This window comes from Carcharodon carcharias, chromosome 11, assembly GCF_017639515.1.
Source record: "Carcharodon carcharias isolate sCarCar2 chromosome 11, sCarCar2.pri, whole genome shotgun sequence".
NCBI lineage: Eukaryota > Metazoa > Chordata > Chondrichthyes > Lamniformes > Lamnidae > Carcharodon > Carcharodon carcharias.
Genome location: NC_054477.1, coordinates 149,193,683 through 149,211,881, shown reverse-complemented (window position 1 = coordinate 149,211,881; position 18,199 = coordinate 149,193,683). Strand labels below are relative to the sequence as shown.

Below are 18,199 nucleotides of genomic sequence, written 5' to 3'. Positions count from 1 at the left end.
AGTTGGAGAATCGGGAGAGGCGGCGAGTTGGAGAATCGGGAGAGGCGGCGAGTTGGAGAATCGGGAGAGGCGGCGAGTTGGAGAATCGGGAGAGGCGGCAAGTTGGAGAAGCGGGAGAGGAGGCGAGTTGGAGAATCGAGAGAGGCGGCGAGTTGGAGAATCAGGAGAGGCGGCGAGTTGGAGAATCGGGAGAGGAGGCGAGTTGGAGAATCAGGAGAGGAGGCGAGTTGGAGAATCGGGAGAGGAGGCGAGTTGGAGAATCGGGAGAGGCGGTGAGTTGGAGAATCGGGAGAGGAGGCAAGTTGGAGAATCGGGAGAGGCGGCGAGTTGGAAGGTTGGGAGAGGTGGCGAGTTGGAGGGTTGGGAGAGGCAGTGAGTTAGAATCAGGGAGGGAAGCGGTGACTGGGAGATGTAGTAAACTGGAGGCAGAAAGTGGTGAGCAGGGGGTAAGGTAAAAGATTTGGTATGTAAGTTATTAGTGGTTTGTAAGAGTCAGTAAGAGAACTTTTCAGCCATTTAAATTCAAGGCAGCCAATAGGATTTTGATGTAAAAATTACGGGTCAGTGTTGTAATCCACCCTTACATGAGTTCTTATGGATAAGTGATTGTTGTGTATAATAGCTCTAGTGTACTTCCTGTCAGTTATGACATATATCATATCCCTAAATCTTTATCTCAAAGAGGCACTGTCTTACTCATGGATAAGGAAGATAAGCAGAAGTTGCAGGAGTATTTGCAACAATCGGTCAGATGCAACAATAATGTGAGCTTTTCGCAATGCGATATTTAATTGCAATGAGTGTGATGGAATCAACATCATCATACACCAGCAAGTGGATAGTCAGACAAATTTTTGGAAAGAGACTTGTCATAGTAACTTCCCATTGTCTTTAAAGTTTTCAAAAAAAAACAGCTGGGCTTTGTGCACTTTAGTGACATTTTACATATTTTGAGAAGGTCATAGCTTACCTCTTCTGATATGACCAAGAATGAAAAGATCACTTTAACTTTCACCAACTGCAGTAAACTGACAGAGCGAATCATCACCTCTCCTGAGTCTTACTTTGCCAGTTTATTTGTAATCAGCTCTTGAATAAAAATTTTATAAAATATCAGTTTTAATTTTTCATTCATTTTATGTTCTATGATCCTTATCTTTGAGTACTATTCTCTCTGCAGTTAGAGGGTTTAATGAAATTATTTGATCTTTGTCTTCAAGAGATACATACTTGTTCAGCTTATTAATAACACAGTAATGTTAGAAGACAGTCCAAGGACATAGTGAATGTCTATGTTTTGTGATGAATATTGGGACCTTCTGTTGTGTCTCTTGACTTCATTTTAAATTCTCCAAATAAAATACAAATTCTTCGTTGCGGTGCACACATCTTTCTTTAAGGTAGAAAACATCACACCTTTTAGAAACTAAGCTAAGGCATCATGAAGCGCTTGGCATTTGATGAAAAGATTCATTTGGCTGGGAAAGCTTGACAGCGTGTCTGCCAAGCAGTGAATCAGCCCATATAAGGATCTTTAGGTTTCCCACAGCAAAACTTCTGTTTAGTGCCTTGTCACATAGCTAACATGTCATTAAGTAAAAGTGAACTGAAAGAGAAGTGACAGCGGAGGTGTTTAATTTAAGTAACACGGTTTAATTATTAAATTGTAACGATCTAGCAGATACATTGTGCATTATAATTTTACAAACATGCTGGCTTTCAGTCTACCCATCCCTCCAAACACCAACGAGTGGTTCCGAAGCTCAGCTTCCGTCACATCATCCAAATGCATGACAAGTGTTGCTTGACCAACCATTATCGATTTCTCATATCAACAGAGCACTGCAGCCTCTCATATTAAGACAGACTTCTCAATTACACCTAGGTTTCTGTCAACCCACACTGTTCCATGTGGTTCACAGTCACAGCCAGGAATAAAATCAACAGGCAGGAATTTACGTTCGTTGGGCGGGGGCGAGCATCCCGACTTCATCAACAGGCTCTCGCGATCTTTCAGCAGGCGGGCATGCGCGAGAGTTGGCAGCGCGCCCACTGACAAGGAGCCTATTAATTAGCGACAGATGAATTTATTTTTTCCGCTGCCCGGTTGCTCAACCGCTCGCTTGGCTGGCGGGCGGGCGAATAGGCCAGGCGGCCTTTGCATTTTTAACGAAACCCCCATCCACGGGCGGGATGAGGTTTCCAACGGTTAATAAAAATACATTAAATATTGTACCACCATCATGTTAAATATGTCCCTCTTCATGGACAGAATTTTGCCCTCGTCGGCCAGGCTCGGCAGGGGCGAGCAGGAGCGTTTGGGAAGCCGACCATCACTGGCAATCGAGCCGTGACAGCGATTTCACATTGGCGGGCTAACTGAGACCCACCCGGCATGGAACGCGCACTGCAGCACTGCCTCCGAGGAGAGGCGGGGGAGTGGGGAGGAGGGCAAGCATGGAAGTTCGCACATGTGCGCGGGTGCACACAGGAAAAGCTCCCACCGGCACGGAGCTGCCTTAGGGAGGAGAAGGTTCTTGAAAATAAGAAAGATTTAACAAGTGTTAACAACATGTCCCCTCATGTATCATGACTCTGTCACCTGAGCAGAGACATGTTAGAAATTAATTTAAAACTGCTTACATCTTTTTTTAATGACCGATCGAAACCTCATCCCGCCCGTGGATGAGGTTTTGCAAAAACTCCAAAGGCCGCTTGGCCTTTTTGCCTGCCCGCGTTGGACGGGCAGAGAAAAATTTCATTTAATTGGATCTTTAATGGCCTTAATAGGCCTGTTAACTGTTGGTGGGAGCGCTGCCGACTCCCGCACTCGCCCGCCGACCGAAATATCGCGCATCATTTTACGCTCGTTCAGGTCGGGCTGCGCGCATGCCCGACGAGCGCAATGTTCTGCCCCATGTGTGCGGGGACATGCTTATATCATCTTTAGAACCTTTACTTTCGTTTCTCCAATTCTTCAGCTCCCTGAGGTGCTCTGCGCCTTCAGGGAGCTTTCAGTGCGCGCTCCCGCAGATTTCCGTGCCCTCCTGGCCCCAAACTGGCAGCATGGTCGGGTGGGGGGTGCCAATCGTGGGCGTCAGACCTTTTCTCGGCCACTCCTGGGCCGGCTGCGCCCGCCCAATGAACGGTAAATCCTGCCCAACATGTTACCGCTTTACCACACTCTTTGATTAATGAGCATCCTATCTGCATGGCGGGATACTAGCATTTATATTTTGTCACATTGTTAAACATATATTAAATAAAAAACAAATATGTCCGCAAATAAGCATGTAACAGCTGAACACACAATCCGCCCAGCCTGATACCCTCACTGCCTGCTTTGCAAATGAAAAGATCAATCTCTCCACTTCCACAACATCTGTGGGAATGAGACAAGACATTTGGGGCAGCTGTCTTAAATGTACAGGACCACTGGATTCCCATTCTACAGCCACAAGTTACTGTGCACAAAGGATCAAGGAGGGCAGTGGAAATATAAATACTTCAAATTGAACTATTTCGGTTAGATTTAAAGATGCGAATTTCACAGTACATTTTTTTTGCACTTGAATTTTACTTTTGAACTACTCAGTACCGTGCCCATACATGAAGTTAGGGAAATTTTCCATTGTCACATTTATTTTTTCAAACTGGTAGCTTGAGTGCAGATTGTGAAACCTTTTTCTTTAACATGATCTTTTTCATTTCCACCCTTCCACTTTTGGCTGTTCCCCTTGTACGATTACTTTGTGAAGAGCAATTGACCAGACCCTAAACCTCTATCGATGCCATTCTGTCAGCAGTTATTTGGGTAGTGCCTGAGAAGGGCTCTTCATTCATCCTTCCCTGTGGATCTCTATTTGGTGCTTTCCCATGCAACCCAGCCAAAATAGGGAACTCTAATGTGTGAGAAATGAGGCTGGATGAATTAATCCACATTGTACCACTCCACCAGAGAATCATACCTGATAATCCCCTTTTCAGAAGACATTTGATTTCCTGCCTTGCCTTAAAATAGATTAAATGTTATTGATTAACAGTTAATAATAATCCATCTGAAGAATCCTACTTTAAAAATTCACAGCAACTGTTAGGTCAATTCTGACACATTTCCTTCCCCATTCTTTAATGGAAGCCAAATGTATTTTGGCTGCAAAATTGAAGAGAACCTCTAAGTTTATTATATTCTTTGTGTTGTTGGGGAAGGTTTACAAATAGTAACTGGGGAAAAAAATTAACTAATAATAATCAACTAATAAAAAAAATAATTCTGAGATTCGCTGCAAAACCAGGTGTAAATCTCACAGGTTTTAATGACTTGCAAGCTCAGAGAGACAACTTAGAATTTTAATAGTCAATCATAAAATGCTGGGAATTGGTCTAAAGAAATGATCTAACTTGCCCAATGAGATTTATTCATTATGATTGCAGCTTTTGAGATTATCCAGTGAGTAGCTGAATCACAAAACCCTAAAGTCTTAAAATTAATCCGAGGTCTCTTCTGAGTTGGTCAGTCTAACTCAGCTGTGGTAGCCCCACCCCACCACGGTTGACTGCTAACACCCGCTGCCAAGGTTCATTGTTTAGCAATGGTCACTTGGGTTGAGCTGTTGAATCAAAGCCCAGCAAGGCGTTAACACAGTCAGTAGCAGACAGATAGAAGAAAATTGGCAGAGGAAAAACTAGCCAGAAGAGGAAAATCCTGTTGATGATCCAGAACTAATGTTTATATACAATGATGTGTTCTGATTTCCAAGTGACTGCAATTCCACAAAAGTTCAGAATTCCCTTGGAAATCCTTCCAATTTATTTTCCTCGGGACCTCCTATCTTTTCACTATAAACTTCTACTCTCTAACCATCTGCTGTTTTCCACTTATCTTATTTAACTTTTTATTCCACTTATTACCAGTCTTTTTTTTTAACCTTTTAAGGTCTAGGCATTACCTTTTGCTGCAAGTCTTAAATTTGATACACAGCAGAATATTTTGCTGCTTTTTACAACTAAAAAACAGGTCCCAAACACCAAACTGGTGCATCACTGGACATTAGAGTAACAACTCTGAATATTAAAAACTATTAACCCCAGGGGGTGATTTAATTAGTTGATTGCAATAGAATCCACGGATCACAGAACAATCTCATTCACAAGGGGAGCTGTTGATCTGTCTTGTGACATGTTTCATTTACAGCAAGCACTAAATGAGGAAGGGAAACGTCTTGCTTTATCCATGGAAACCTTTTGCACTTCTACATAAAATGACTTCCGTTCTGCAGTGAAAAGGTAATTCCAGCCAAACAGAATGTAGAGACTTAGGCCGAAAGGGAAAAAGAAAATCTGTTTAAGGAAACAAAAATCAAAATGATTAAAATTGCATCAATGTCGAGAGCCTGTCCCTATGTTGTCTAAGTTTAATCTTTGCTGTTGTTATTTCCAAAATGGCAGACAAAACTTGAGAGTGGTAAAAGCTAGTTCAGGCTAGTAAAATGGTCAGACACCCTCCAAGTCTAATAGCAGTCCAGTCAGAACACAACAGAGGAAGATTACCTTCTGGGTGTTTATAAACAATTGTGCTTACAATTAGGTCACACATAATTTACAGTGGAAATCTCCCTTCAATCTTCTTACTTTATGTCATCAGATTTTATACCAGACTTCAGATTTGAACAGAATGCTATACTGAATGGCAAGCAGTTGCCTACGGTGTTTACCACACTGATCATGGGCACCTACAGAGCTCGCCCCTCTCCCCTGAGCAACGATACTCCAAAAGGGGCAATTAACCCATCCCTAGAGACTTAGTGGAGAAGTTTATGACCAGGACCCACACCGCAATAAATTAAACAAATGAGATTGCTGAATAACAAATATTTATTCATGTTGTGCACCTCCACACAAGTGGAATAAAATGACTTAATGTCATTGTTCTGTACTATTCATTGGTTCTTATCAGAATCACTAAAATAACATATTTGAACCATAGTTTCCAGCAGCAACACTTTATTTCAGCTGTTATCTTGCGCGCTACATTTCAATGTGTCTGTTCCGTTAGTTGGCATACCTGCTTAAAGTCTAACCACTGCATCGAGTGGTCTCACTACATTGTCCTACCATAGTACTCACACAAAGAGAAAGGTTAAGAAAAGATCCATTCTGACGTGGTGGCTAGTCAAATATCTTCCAGCTCTTTGAACAGGATAGGCAACATGGCATTGAAGAGAGGTTTGTTTATCAAAAGAAGCTCGCTCTTGTGGCCCTGGTGAATTCACCCTCTGCAGAAGACGTACTCGGTGTAGCTGGTCCAGATCTTGTCCTCTCCTTGGTCACTGGCATAGGCGCAAGTCCCAGTGGAGCTACATGCCAGCATGTGGAAGCCAGCTTCTGCCAACAAGTCAAACGCCTGCTCCAGGAAATTGAACTTGAGATAGTAACGGGACGTGTACCTCTCGGGAGGGCGGTCGGGGTCCCTGCTCTCGTTCAAGGTCTCCCCAAAAACCTCCTTGGCCAAAGAGGTCTTACCGCACACAGTAATCCTGGCCACCCTTCGGAACTTGGCATCGGCTTGGCAATCCCTGCCAATGGTGTAGGATCCCCTGTAGCCAACAGTGATATAGCCTGACCTCCTAGCCTGGGTGGTCTCCGAGGATGAGGATGGACTTGGGGGCACCAAAACCGAGGAGGTGGCCAGGCGGGGCTTGGTCGTGCAGGATGCTCCTCGGACTCCTTCTTCCAGGTCGCTGGCCGGCCAGCTCTCCTCGTTAACCGAGTTCTGCTGGTTCACTTTGAGACTGAGCTGCCTGACCAGCTCCCGGAGCTGGAAGTACTCGGCTTCTCTCTGCAGCCTGCTCCTCTCGGGGAAGTAATCCGGCAGCACCAGGTTCAGGTCCCGCATGTAATCCAGGACATAGCGGAATAAGAAGCCGTCCCTGTCCAGGAAGAAGCGCCCCTTGCTGTCCTTGGGCAGCTCCTGCGGGGTTTTGCGGCTGAACATGTCCCAGAGCAGGGAGTCAGGGACAGCCACCAAGGTGCGGTGGCGAGTCACATAGACCTGGCCCCCGACATTCAGCTCCACCACAGCGGGGAAGGGAGACTCCCCGTTAGGCAGTTCACAGAGACTGTCTGCAAGAGCCATTTCAGGAAGGTAGCAAGGTCCCAACTACAGTGTCTGCTGCAAATGCACAGCTGCCTTATGTGGGAGGAAGGGATTTGAGTGAGTGAGTGAGTGAGTGTGTGTGTGTGTGACGTTTGGTTTCAGCAAATCAACAAGTTGGAAGGAGAGGTTGACAATGTTTTCCCCCTCAAACTGAACAGAGACGTCTGAACTCTGAAACTGTTCACATGGAGGATGCAGGAAGTAAGGACGGGAACTTGCTACTGCTTCTGTTTTTTCTCTCTCTCTCCCCCTCTCCCCCAGCTGCACAAAGTACTTTGAAGTCGCCCTCCCACCCCCACCCCCACCCCCCAAAACACAATTCGGTTGACGAACAATATTGCAAAGGTTTAACTCTTTAACAAGAGGTCGCTTCCCATGACATCCTGCAGATTCCTGGTTCGGGGGTTTCCTTTTTTTTGCAGAAATGAGCTATCGGCCGATTGCTTAATCATTTAATCTTTAAATAAATGCCTGAACAATCCCCGAGATTATTACGGGAAAGATGCACTTTGAGAAGAGAAGAACGCCTTGTCTGCGCTTAGGAAGCAACCAGTAAAATCCAGTAGCCCAAATGCTCCCGCATCAGAGTTAGTGAAAGTGAGGACGAGAGTCAGCAGCGTGTGTCCATAAATACAGGTCATTGCTGTAAAATATAAAAGTGCAAGACATGGGTGCAACTTCGACCATTGCCAGATGTGTTTACAATCACGTTGTAAGGAAGAATTGCGATGAGCAGTTTGTTTGCAAAAAGCAATTTGCAAAAAAGCACCCATTACAACGAGAGGATGCAATTCACTTTGTTTATCACAACATCAATCCACGTTTGATCGTTTAAATGTCCACCTTTTTGTTGGTTGCACCAAATTTATTAGACGTACGCAGGGTCCATTCCTGAACCCCGCCCTCTCCACCAGCTTGAACTTTCTTTTTAGAAAACTCTCCATCGGCCTCAAACTGAATCTAAACCCGAAGCATGCAATTTTTTTTAAAAAAGCGTTTCTCTTTATACCCAATAATATAATTCCAGAGGCTTCGAAACTGTAATACCATTGGATTCCAAATACTGCACACAATTTGGCTACTCCAGATTCTACCTTCCTCCTGAATTTTTCGTCTTTATCATGGAGGCTGTGAGCCCTCTACTGGGGAATTGAAAGAAATGACTTCACTCAAAGGATTGTGCATCTTTGGAATTTTCTACACCAGGGGGTTGTGGATGCTCCATCGTCAAAAGCATTCAAGGCCAGGGTAGGCAGATTTTTGGCCTTTCAAGCAACCAAAAAAAAGGGATCTGGGGCGCAGACCCAAATGTGGAGTTGAAGCTCAAAATCAGCCATGATCACGTTGAATGGTGGGGCTGGCTCGATGAGCCGTGTGGGCTGCTCCCATTTCCCGTCGTCTTGTGCAAATTGGCTGCCGCGTTTCCTACCCTGCAACGGTGGCTACACTTCAAAGCGCCAAAAGCACTTCGAGGCATCGAATGGTCATGAGAAGCATGGTAGAAATGCAAAATCTTTTCTTTTTGCTACAAGTCGAACCTCCTTGTCAGCCAGCTGAGAATGCTGAGGCAGCTTCCTTCGAAGGATCAAACACAAATCTGCTTCACCATTTTTACACACTAACTACAGAACTAATCAGTGCCAGGATCCTAACCTTGAGCATGACTACGTTGATAGAAAACTATTTTCAAATTTGCTTTAAACCACACAAAAGGCTATTCTCTGCTGAACTTGTCTTAAATATTTTTACCCATTTCAAAAGTGGTATATCTTAAATACTTGCACCTGACAATAATTTTTTGAATAGTCTAACAGAATTCTAGAAAACATCATTTCATGCCAGCCAAGGTGTGGATGCAGTTCCCCTGGATAGATCGTTTTTGTGGTAATAAATAATTAAAGACAGATCACTATTGCATTTATTTATAGGATCTCAATATTCAGAAAGCAATTTCTGTTGTGATTAGAATTTTGCTTCAGGAGATGAAAGCTGGATAAAGTCAACTGAGATCCAAACACATCGGAATACCTTAATTAAATTTCTTCACATAATATATTGAAGAATATGAATGTGAAGGTGTCCTTTCAGTCAGTTTAAATGCTCAATGTCACTGATAACTCCTGAATTGCAAGGCAACAAATTTTAACGTTCAAAAAGAACTATGGAGAATCAAACAGTACATGCATACACACTTGTCACATGTTTCTTTTCAATGGTTTGACTTTTATGCTCTTCTTAAGAAAGGCTTTCCAGCAAAATTTCCATGTTTAAAACATATCAATGGGCCCCATTATATTTTTAAAAATAGTGGATTTGTTATAATCTATCCTATTTTTGACTTTCTGAATTCTCAGGTTGTATAAAATCATTTCTAGATTGTTAGCCTAAATAAATTAGGAGAATTTATTTTACAAACAGTGCTTTTTTTAAATGGACTATTATCTAAAGCAGTTACATTTCTGCTGAATACTTGATCCTAGCAATTTTATGGTGATAGCAATTGTAACCATACTTTCAAAAGGATTAAATCGACAAAAAAAAAGGCTAATGTGAGGTTTCTCTTAGGAAAACTTACTAAGGCTTATTTGGAATAGATACTTATGCTTTTAACCATATTGTAAACAATCTTTTACACTTAGTGTTCTTCAAAAATGCCGAATCGTTACAGAATTGTATGTTAACTGAAACAAATACTATTAAAACGATTACCATCTACAAGATGCAGTGCAGCAACACACCAAGGCTCCGTTGACAGCGCCTTCCAAACCCGCGACCTTGACCATCTAGAAGGACAAGGGCAGCAGACACATAGGAATTCCACAAGTTCCCCTCTGAGCCACAGACCATCCTGACTTGGAAACGTATCGCATTTCTTCACTGTCGTTGGGTCAAGTTCCTGGAACTCCCTCCCTAACAGCACTGTGGGTGTACCCACATCACCTGGGACTGCAGCGGTTCAAGAAGGCAGCTCACCGTCACCTCCTCAAGGGCAATTAGGGATGGGCAATAATAAAGCTGGCCAAGCCAGAGATACCCTCGTCCCATGAAAGAATAAAAAAAAGATTTAAAATGATTTTTAAATTATTATCATTGCATTTTACAATAGGAAGTGTGATTCAAACTGCAATTTGAGAGCTTGTTCAAGATACTTGCCTTCCACTAGTTCTCCACAGCGGCTTTTACGTTTAAGTTTATAGAGTTTCATTGCAGCATCACAAAAGGTACAATGCTGCTTAAAATTTAGAATAATACTGTACCTTGTCAGGCTGACACAAAAAAAATCTTCTGAATTAAGTTTACACTCATTCTAGACTGTCATTCTAGACTGTTGCTGTGGCGATCAGTGACTGGCTCCCTGCCCCACTGCAGGCCCAGCTGTCAATTAGGCTGAGCCTCAAGAGAGCTAACCGATCACTGATGTCATGAATACACTGTGAACTTAAACTCCACAGCATGTGTCTGGGGTTATCCTGCATGGTGGATTCCCCACCCAGCGACCCATTCCCTATGGGATCAGGTCAGTGAAAATTCTGCCCTCTGCACACAATCATCCTCAAGGCTGAAGAGTGATAAAAATGTAAGGTTTGGCTCGATCAATAAAATGCATTAGAATGTAATTCCAACATCGGAAACTGATATGTTAAAGGTAATTTTAATGTGGAATGGGTGCACTGGAGAGCCATCAGGTGAGACAGACTGTTAGCAGTATTGAATTAGGAATAGACCTGGGACTCAACAGATTGCCAAGGGCGAATCATACCCTGAGTTGGAAAGAAAGTGCTGGGTGTTTGGGTAACACTGGCATCCACTGCTGCCAATTGCAGGGACACCCGAGTGTTAATTCAGCAGAAAGGCTGCCAACTTGTCAGACACACAGATTTCACACCTGTCCAATTTTTCTCATTGGCTTCAATGGAGAGTAAAATCGGATGGGATGTAAAACCAACATTGCAGGCAAACCCGTAGGTTTCGCGACTGATGGGATAGGTTAAGATTGCCCCCCGGCAGGCAGGGTTGTAAAATCGGCAACCCGCCTGGGCCTCCCACCTGGAAAGTAAGGTTAAAATAAAATCTGGGAAACAAAGAGCATAGTGTGAGCTGCCAATAGGCAGTGATCAAGAAGGGCCTGTGGATCCCAAGCCTGGTGGTGAAGTATAAAGTTAGACACATAGGCCCTTACCTACCGACACCCAGGCCCAGATTTTCGCTCCCAAGTAGGGTGCATGGAGATGGGGGAATTCTCTGGCATTTTTGAAAAATTATTTTTAAAATGATTAAAACAAAAAATATCTGTCCAGTCCTCAACCCTCATCCCACTCACCCCTACACACTCCCCATGCCCCATCCATACCAACCTGTGCTACCTCATGTCCCCGCCCACCCCGAGTCCATCATGCCCCCTATGCCAACCCATGCCTCTCTACACAATCCCATGTCCCCTCATCACCCCATGTTAGTCCATGTCCCCATACATCACCTTTGCCCTTACCCTCTCCATGCCAACTCACCTTGTATCCTTTGATAGTTATTTGACAGCTTTGACAGTTCTTTGCCAGTTTTACAGTTCATTGGTGGTTTGACAGCTTTGACAGTTCCAATGAGATAATGCACTTTTTACATACAATCATGGTTACTTTTAACAATCCAAAACAAAGCTTTTCCTCTCTCAAAGGGTGTCTTACCTCACCCAAAAGGTGTCTCACCTCTCCCAAAAGTGTCCTGGAACTAGGTCCAAAGGGGTAACTTACCACTCCAAAGGGTTATCCAAATGAATCCACCAAATTGAGACATCCTCCTTCCTGGTCTAATCCACACACTCCGGGTTTCACACTCCTGGCCTACCAAAAATCCCACTTCAGTTGAAGCAGCTGGTGATTTAAATGTCCAGCTGCCTCTGTAAACTGCGCATTCATGAACACTGGCCCGACTCTAGTCCCACCCGCGTGAAAAGAGGAAGTGCCGTGCTTGAGTTAGAATTTTTGGTTATGTCCGCTATTTTCATCATGATCTGGGCCCCAGTGCCCCAGAAGCTTTCTTACATACTCTTCAGAGTAAACAATAAACAAAGGAACAAATTAACAACCCCTTAAATGGTACCGCAACTAAAACAAAAAGTACGAAGGAAATATACCAAATTACAATAACATTCCCGGGGCTGATAATGCACTCCAGCCTCTGAGGTGCCCACCAGCCATGGAAGGCCTCAAACATACTGCCCCTCGCCAAGGACACCCAGATAGGGACCTAGCCACGCAGCCTTTCTAAATCTACTCTTTTTAAGTACAAGTGAACAAATAAACTAAAGAACAACCCCTTAAAGGGGAATCGTCTCTTTCTACTCTTTTGAGTAAAATCAAATTTACAAAAACAAATTAGCTAATGAACTGCCCGGATGTCTCTTTATACTCTTTTGAAGTACGACAAAAATCACCCCACCTCTTTATACTCTTTTGCGTATACCAAATAAGCAAAATAAGTGAATTAACTAATGAACCACCCCTTAAAGGGGCACTGTAACAAAAAACAAAACTTTAAAGGAAGCTTAGAAAATTAAATTGAAATATCTTTTGTGGTGGAGATAATGCACTCGAGCCCCTGCAGTGTCCACTGGTCACAGAAGGCTTCAAGCGTACCGGCAGACACTGCATGGTCCCTCACCTTGGACACCCGGACACAGGCATCACCACAGGGACTTTCTTATGTGCTGGTTTGAGTAAAGTAAAACCAAATAAGCAAATTAACTAGCTGTCTGCCCTTCAAAAGGGCAAAAGTGTCCCTTTATGCCCTTTTGAGTATACCAATAAAACGAATTAACCATTTAACAAATTGACAACTCCTTAAAGGGGCACTGTAACTAAAAGCAAAACCTTCAACAGAAACTTATCAAAATTAAATTTAAATAATATTCTGGGGTCTGATGATGCACTCCAGCTCCTGCGGTGCTCACTGGTTACAGAAGGCCTCCAGCATACTGGTGAACACCATGTGCACCCTCTCCAAGGACACCCGGACCCGGAGATAACCATAGAGTCTTTCTTATATATGTTCTTCTGAAAACAAATAAACAAATAAAAACTAATTAACTAATTGAAAGCCCCTTAAAGGGCCACTGTAACAAAAAGCAAAACTTTCGAAGGAAACTTAATTAATTCAATTAAAATGTCATTTTGGGCCTGATGATGCAGTCCAGCCCCTGCTGAGCCCACTAGTCATGGAAGGCCTCAAGTATACTTGCGATATCCAAGTGCTCCCTCTCCAACAATACCAGGGCATGGGCAGAACCACAGAGTCTTTCTTAAAGTTTTTTGAGTATACCAATAAAATAAAATAATCTCATTAACAAATTAACTCGTTAAACAAATTGACAACCCCTTAAAGGGGCACTGTAGCAAAAGACAAAACTTTAAGGAAACTTATATAAGTAAATTAATATGTTGTTTCTGGGGCTGATGAAGAACTCCATCCCCTGCGATGCCCAACCCTCGTGGGAGGCCTCAAATGTACCAGTAGACGCCTCATGCTCACTTTCTAGGGAAACCCGGGATGGAAGTAGCCGCAGGAGAGGGGCAGACTGTCGGGCTGGACAACCCCCTCAACCATCTGCTGACTGGGCCTATTAATGGCCACTTTGGCTAGGCCCAGGGTTGGGCTAATGAGGAGTCCCTCTGCCTTGCCCACCCCTCTCCGCACTGGGTGCCCAAAGATCAGGAGGGTGGGGCTGAGGTGCAATCAGACTTTGAGGAGCAGAAGGCCTCAAGCGTACCAGCAGACACTGTGGTGTCTATATCTTGCTTCATTCTGTTCCTATTTAATGCTGTTTATTTAAAAAATAACTATGAAGTATGGAAGATCAAGAGAACAAAGGTTAGAAAATAGACAACAAAGAAGTTGTTCATTGATTACTGTACTTCAATGCAAGGGCTGTAGTGAATAAAGCAGATGAGCTGAGAGCACAAATAAATGGTTGGAAGTATGATAACATAGCTATTACTGCAAAACAAAAACAGAATTACCTGGAATAACTCAGCGGGTCTGGCAGCATCGGCGGAGAAGAAAAGAGTTGACGTTTCGAGTCCTCATGACCCTTCCACAGAACTGAGTGAATATAAAGAGAGGGTGAAATATAAGCTGGTTTATATTTCACCCCTCTCCTAATATTCACTCAGTTCTGTTGAAGGGTCATGAGGACACAAAATGTCAACTCTTTTCTTCTCCGTCGATGCTGCCAGACCTGCTGAGTTTTTCCAGGTAATTGTTTTTGTTTTGGATTTCCAGCATCCGCAGTTTTTTGTTTTTATAGCTATTACTGCAATCTGACTCAAAGATGGGCAGCAATAGCAGCTCAACAGTTCTGCATTACAGGGTTTTCAGATGAGATAGAGAGGGTTATAAAAAAGGAGGGGGTCAGGGTATTGGTTAAGGAAATAATCACAGCTGTGAGGAGGGGTGATATGCTGGAAGGAACATTAAATTGAACCATATGGGTTGAACTGGGGAACAATCACACTGCTGGAAAAGTACTATAGACCTCCAAAAAGTCAGAGAGAGATAGGACATCATATATGTAGGTAAATTGTTGAGGAGTGCAGAAACAAAAGGGCAGTAATAGTAGGTGAGTTCAACTACCCTAATATTATTTGGGATATATTCCATGTAAAAAGAAACAGAGGAAAGAGAGTTATTAAAATGCATTCTGAGAACCTTTTTTTAGCCAGTACTTAGCAAGCCCAATGAGAGGAGCAGTTCTGGACTGAGATTTATGGAATGAAATAAATATAGGCCAGGACATCAGGGATAATTCCCCTGCACTTTCTTTGCAATAGTGTCATGGGATCTTTTAATTATACTGTAAAGATCAGGCAGGGCCTCCGTTCAACAACACCACTGAAAGATGGTACCCTCCGTACTGCACTGGAATGTCAGCCTTGATTTTTTGTGCTCAGGTCTATGGAGTGAGACTATCAGCCCACAGTCTTCTGACTCGAGTGAGCACTGGGGGGCTGGGAACTGTAAAGAGCCCCTCAGGCTGTACAGATTAAAATGTATGTCTGCCAATGATTGAAATATTCATTGTTTTTTCTGATACACCTTGTGTTTCATGTTGTAAAAGTTGAACCTGTTTGTATTTTTGTAATGGTGATTTGAAATGGTTCGAAATGTTTTTGAAGATTTATGAATAAAGTATATTTTTGCAAAAAAAAAGTCTTCTGACTCGGGTGAGAGTGTGACCAACTAAGCCTCGGCTGATGTTCAAAATAAAAATTCTAGTTGGTTTAACTGGTTCAAGCTCCGTTCTTTCACCGATAGCATGCGACAGCCAGGGCACACAATGAAAAAGTGTCATGTGAAAAAAATAACCATTACATTATTAGGATTTTTAATTGCAGCCCTTAAGATTTTTGAAGAAGTCTAGGATTGTGTAAAATTGCTTCATAAACAACAACATTGCAAGGCAAAAGCTGGTGACCATTACATTCACCACCAGGTGGAGTCAAAGGAAGATGATTCAATTGTGGTACCCTGAATTGCAATTATTTTGATTTGCAAAAATCTGTAAAGATAAATGAAAAAGAAATGAGTTAAACCATTTATGTGAAAACAATTATAGCTTGATAACCTTCTGTGAAGCACTTTGGAACATTACGTTACACGAAAGGTGTGATCTGGTGTAAAATGTTGTACTGCATCAGCTGTTATTACAAGGTAAGCACTTCCTAATTTTGTTTTAAATTGGGTGCACTGATTTATGACATATTTTCTCTCTCCACTTTAATTAGGATTGATATAAACTGCACTTTGAGAGCTTGTTCAAGATACTTGTCCTCCATTAGTCCCAGCAGATTTCACATTTTAAGTTTATAGAGTTTAATTATAGCACCTCAAAAGGTACAATGCTGTTTAAAATTTATAAGACTGAACCTTATCAGGCTAACACAAAAAAATCTTCTGTATTGAGCATATGCTCATTCTAGAATCCTGCACTGAGTCAAATCCTATTGTAACAATATTTCTATACTAGTTAATAGCAATAAAAGTGTTTCATGATAATTGCATCATCCAGAAAGGATGCTTATATCTTTTCTCATTTAATTTTGACTGGATTTTGCTACTATCACTAAAAGGATATTGCTCAGAATTGTTTATCTAAAGTTTCCAAACATCTGTCTGAGAGGTCAACTGTGTTGAGACAATCCCAGTGAAATCCCTGCAATTAAAAAAAAACAGCCTGAAGGCAGCACTGAGGTTTGATCTGATCCATGCGCTGGTCAAACTTTAGCATTCAGTGTGCTGATGGTGACTGATTTTTGGCCAAAGGCTGCTGGATGTTTTTTCACCGAAGCTGAGAGGGACCTAAATTTTACTAAATGTTCAGATTGATTGCCAAACAGCAGGATGATGCAGGTGAGTAAAAAACAGGTTCATTTACTAAACTTGAAATGAAGAACAGATGAGATGGAGCTTAAATCAGCACAAACTCACTTATGTAGATGTCTAAAAGTTAGCTTTAAAAACAACTTTCTTTCAAGCTGTAGATTGAATGTAATTAGAACAGTGCGATATGGATTAAAGGGGTAAGGGGATGCCACAAACCAGCCATACAAGTTCTCATGTGCGCAGAATGATGATGATGATGTCTACATTAAACAACATTATTGATCCCTAACCAGATCTTAGGGGTCTGGCCAAGGATCATAACAGATCTGTTTTTACTGCTCATTCATGTTGGTAGTATCCTTGTCTTTTCTATCTAGCTATTACTTCATAACTTTATTTACAAATTCATTTACTGTTTTCAGCCTCTCTAAGCTCCATGGTTTTTTTTCTTATTCCACTTCGGATCTTCTTCATTTAGCTGGAGTTTCCAAATGTCAAAAATAAACATTTAAAGAGAACGTGGAATTGTTAGAAGGACACACATTAATTAGGGAAACCTGCATTAACTTTGCAGAGACCCTGATAAAGAAAGGTCAAGGATATGAAGAATTGGATAGCCACAACAACATTCAAGTTGCTCAAATCATCCAGGACAGGGCAGGTCACTTGATGGGTACCTCTGCTACTGGACGCAGTATCCACCCCCTCCATCACCTGTGGCTGCTTTGTGTGTGATCCACAGAATGAACCTTAACAACTCACCAAGATCGCTTTGACAGCACTCCTCTTACTTGTGTGGGAAATCCTATTCGGACTATTCACAGTGATATGAGTAGAAGCTCAGTAAAGCCAGGGCAAACCTTTCTGCTGCACCTACTACAGACAGGACCACAGTGCCGCTTATAGTCTGATACATAGACCTGTCATTTCCCCATCTTCTAAGTCAAATCTGCATTTGCTGTGATCATCCTCACTGTCAAGTCAGAAGTGTGAGGTCTGCAGTTGGTAACACTGTAGCCCAGTACCACATATCACAATGCTTGAGCTATTGGCAACTAAACATCACAGTGGAAGGCAATGGTGAGCCACCACGGAACATAGCGAAGAAAACGGCTCAGGATGGTATCAGTACAAGTAAATATTAATGGCATATATGGGTGCCCCTGTGAAAGGACAAGTGATGTCGCACTGGGTGAGGGAGGGAATGAAACCTCCTCGGTCAGCATCCAGCAAAATCCTCATACATACAAGCTTGTTAGTACCAAAGAATAGGATCGTGGAATGTACAAACAATGAACAGGAATGGAAGGCTAGAGAATCTAAAGCAAGAAATAGGGAAGGAGAAAATAAACATGCTAGGGTTATGTGAAGTACAGTGGACAGGAGAAGGCGACTTTACAAGTGATGAAATGACAATGAAATACTCAGGAGGAGAAGGAAAGGAACAGGGAATAGCAGTAATGCTGGGCAAGGAAGCTGTCAAATGTGTAAAAGCAAGTATTCATTTGGTAGTACAGAACTTGAGTACTGCTGAAAAAAAGATACATGTTGAAGCTTTTTGTCTTGCACTCATCTGGACACTTTGCAAGAATACCAATATGAGGGGAAGACAACATATTACCTTATTTGGTATTCTTGCGAAGTGTCCTGGTGCGTGCAAGACTAAAA

At 42.5% G+C, this 18,199-nt stretch overlaps 1 protein-coding gene across 1 annotated transcript; it reads right to left on the bottom strand.

Moving 5' to 3' along the window:
• Positions 1-5,856: 5,856 nt before the first annotated feature.
• Positions 5,857-7,338, bottom strand: kctd12.1 (potassium channel tetramerisation domain containing 12.1). The gene has a single exon (XM_041199909.1). The coding sequence runs from the start codon at positions 7,133-7,135 to the stop codon at positions 6,269-6,271; it is 867 nt and encodes a 288-aa protein (XP_041055843.1). The 5' UTR covers positions 7,136-7,338; the 3' UTR covers positions 5,857-6,268.
• Positions 7,339-18,199: the final 10,861 nt, after the last annotated feature.

Bases quoted from the DNA above. Each gene is read 5' to 3' on its own strand.
- kctd12.1 (XM_041199909.1), bottom strand. From the start codon at position 7,135: ATGGCTCTTGCAGACAGTCTCTGTGAACTGCCTAACGGGGAGTCTCCC.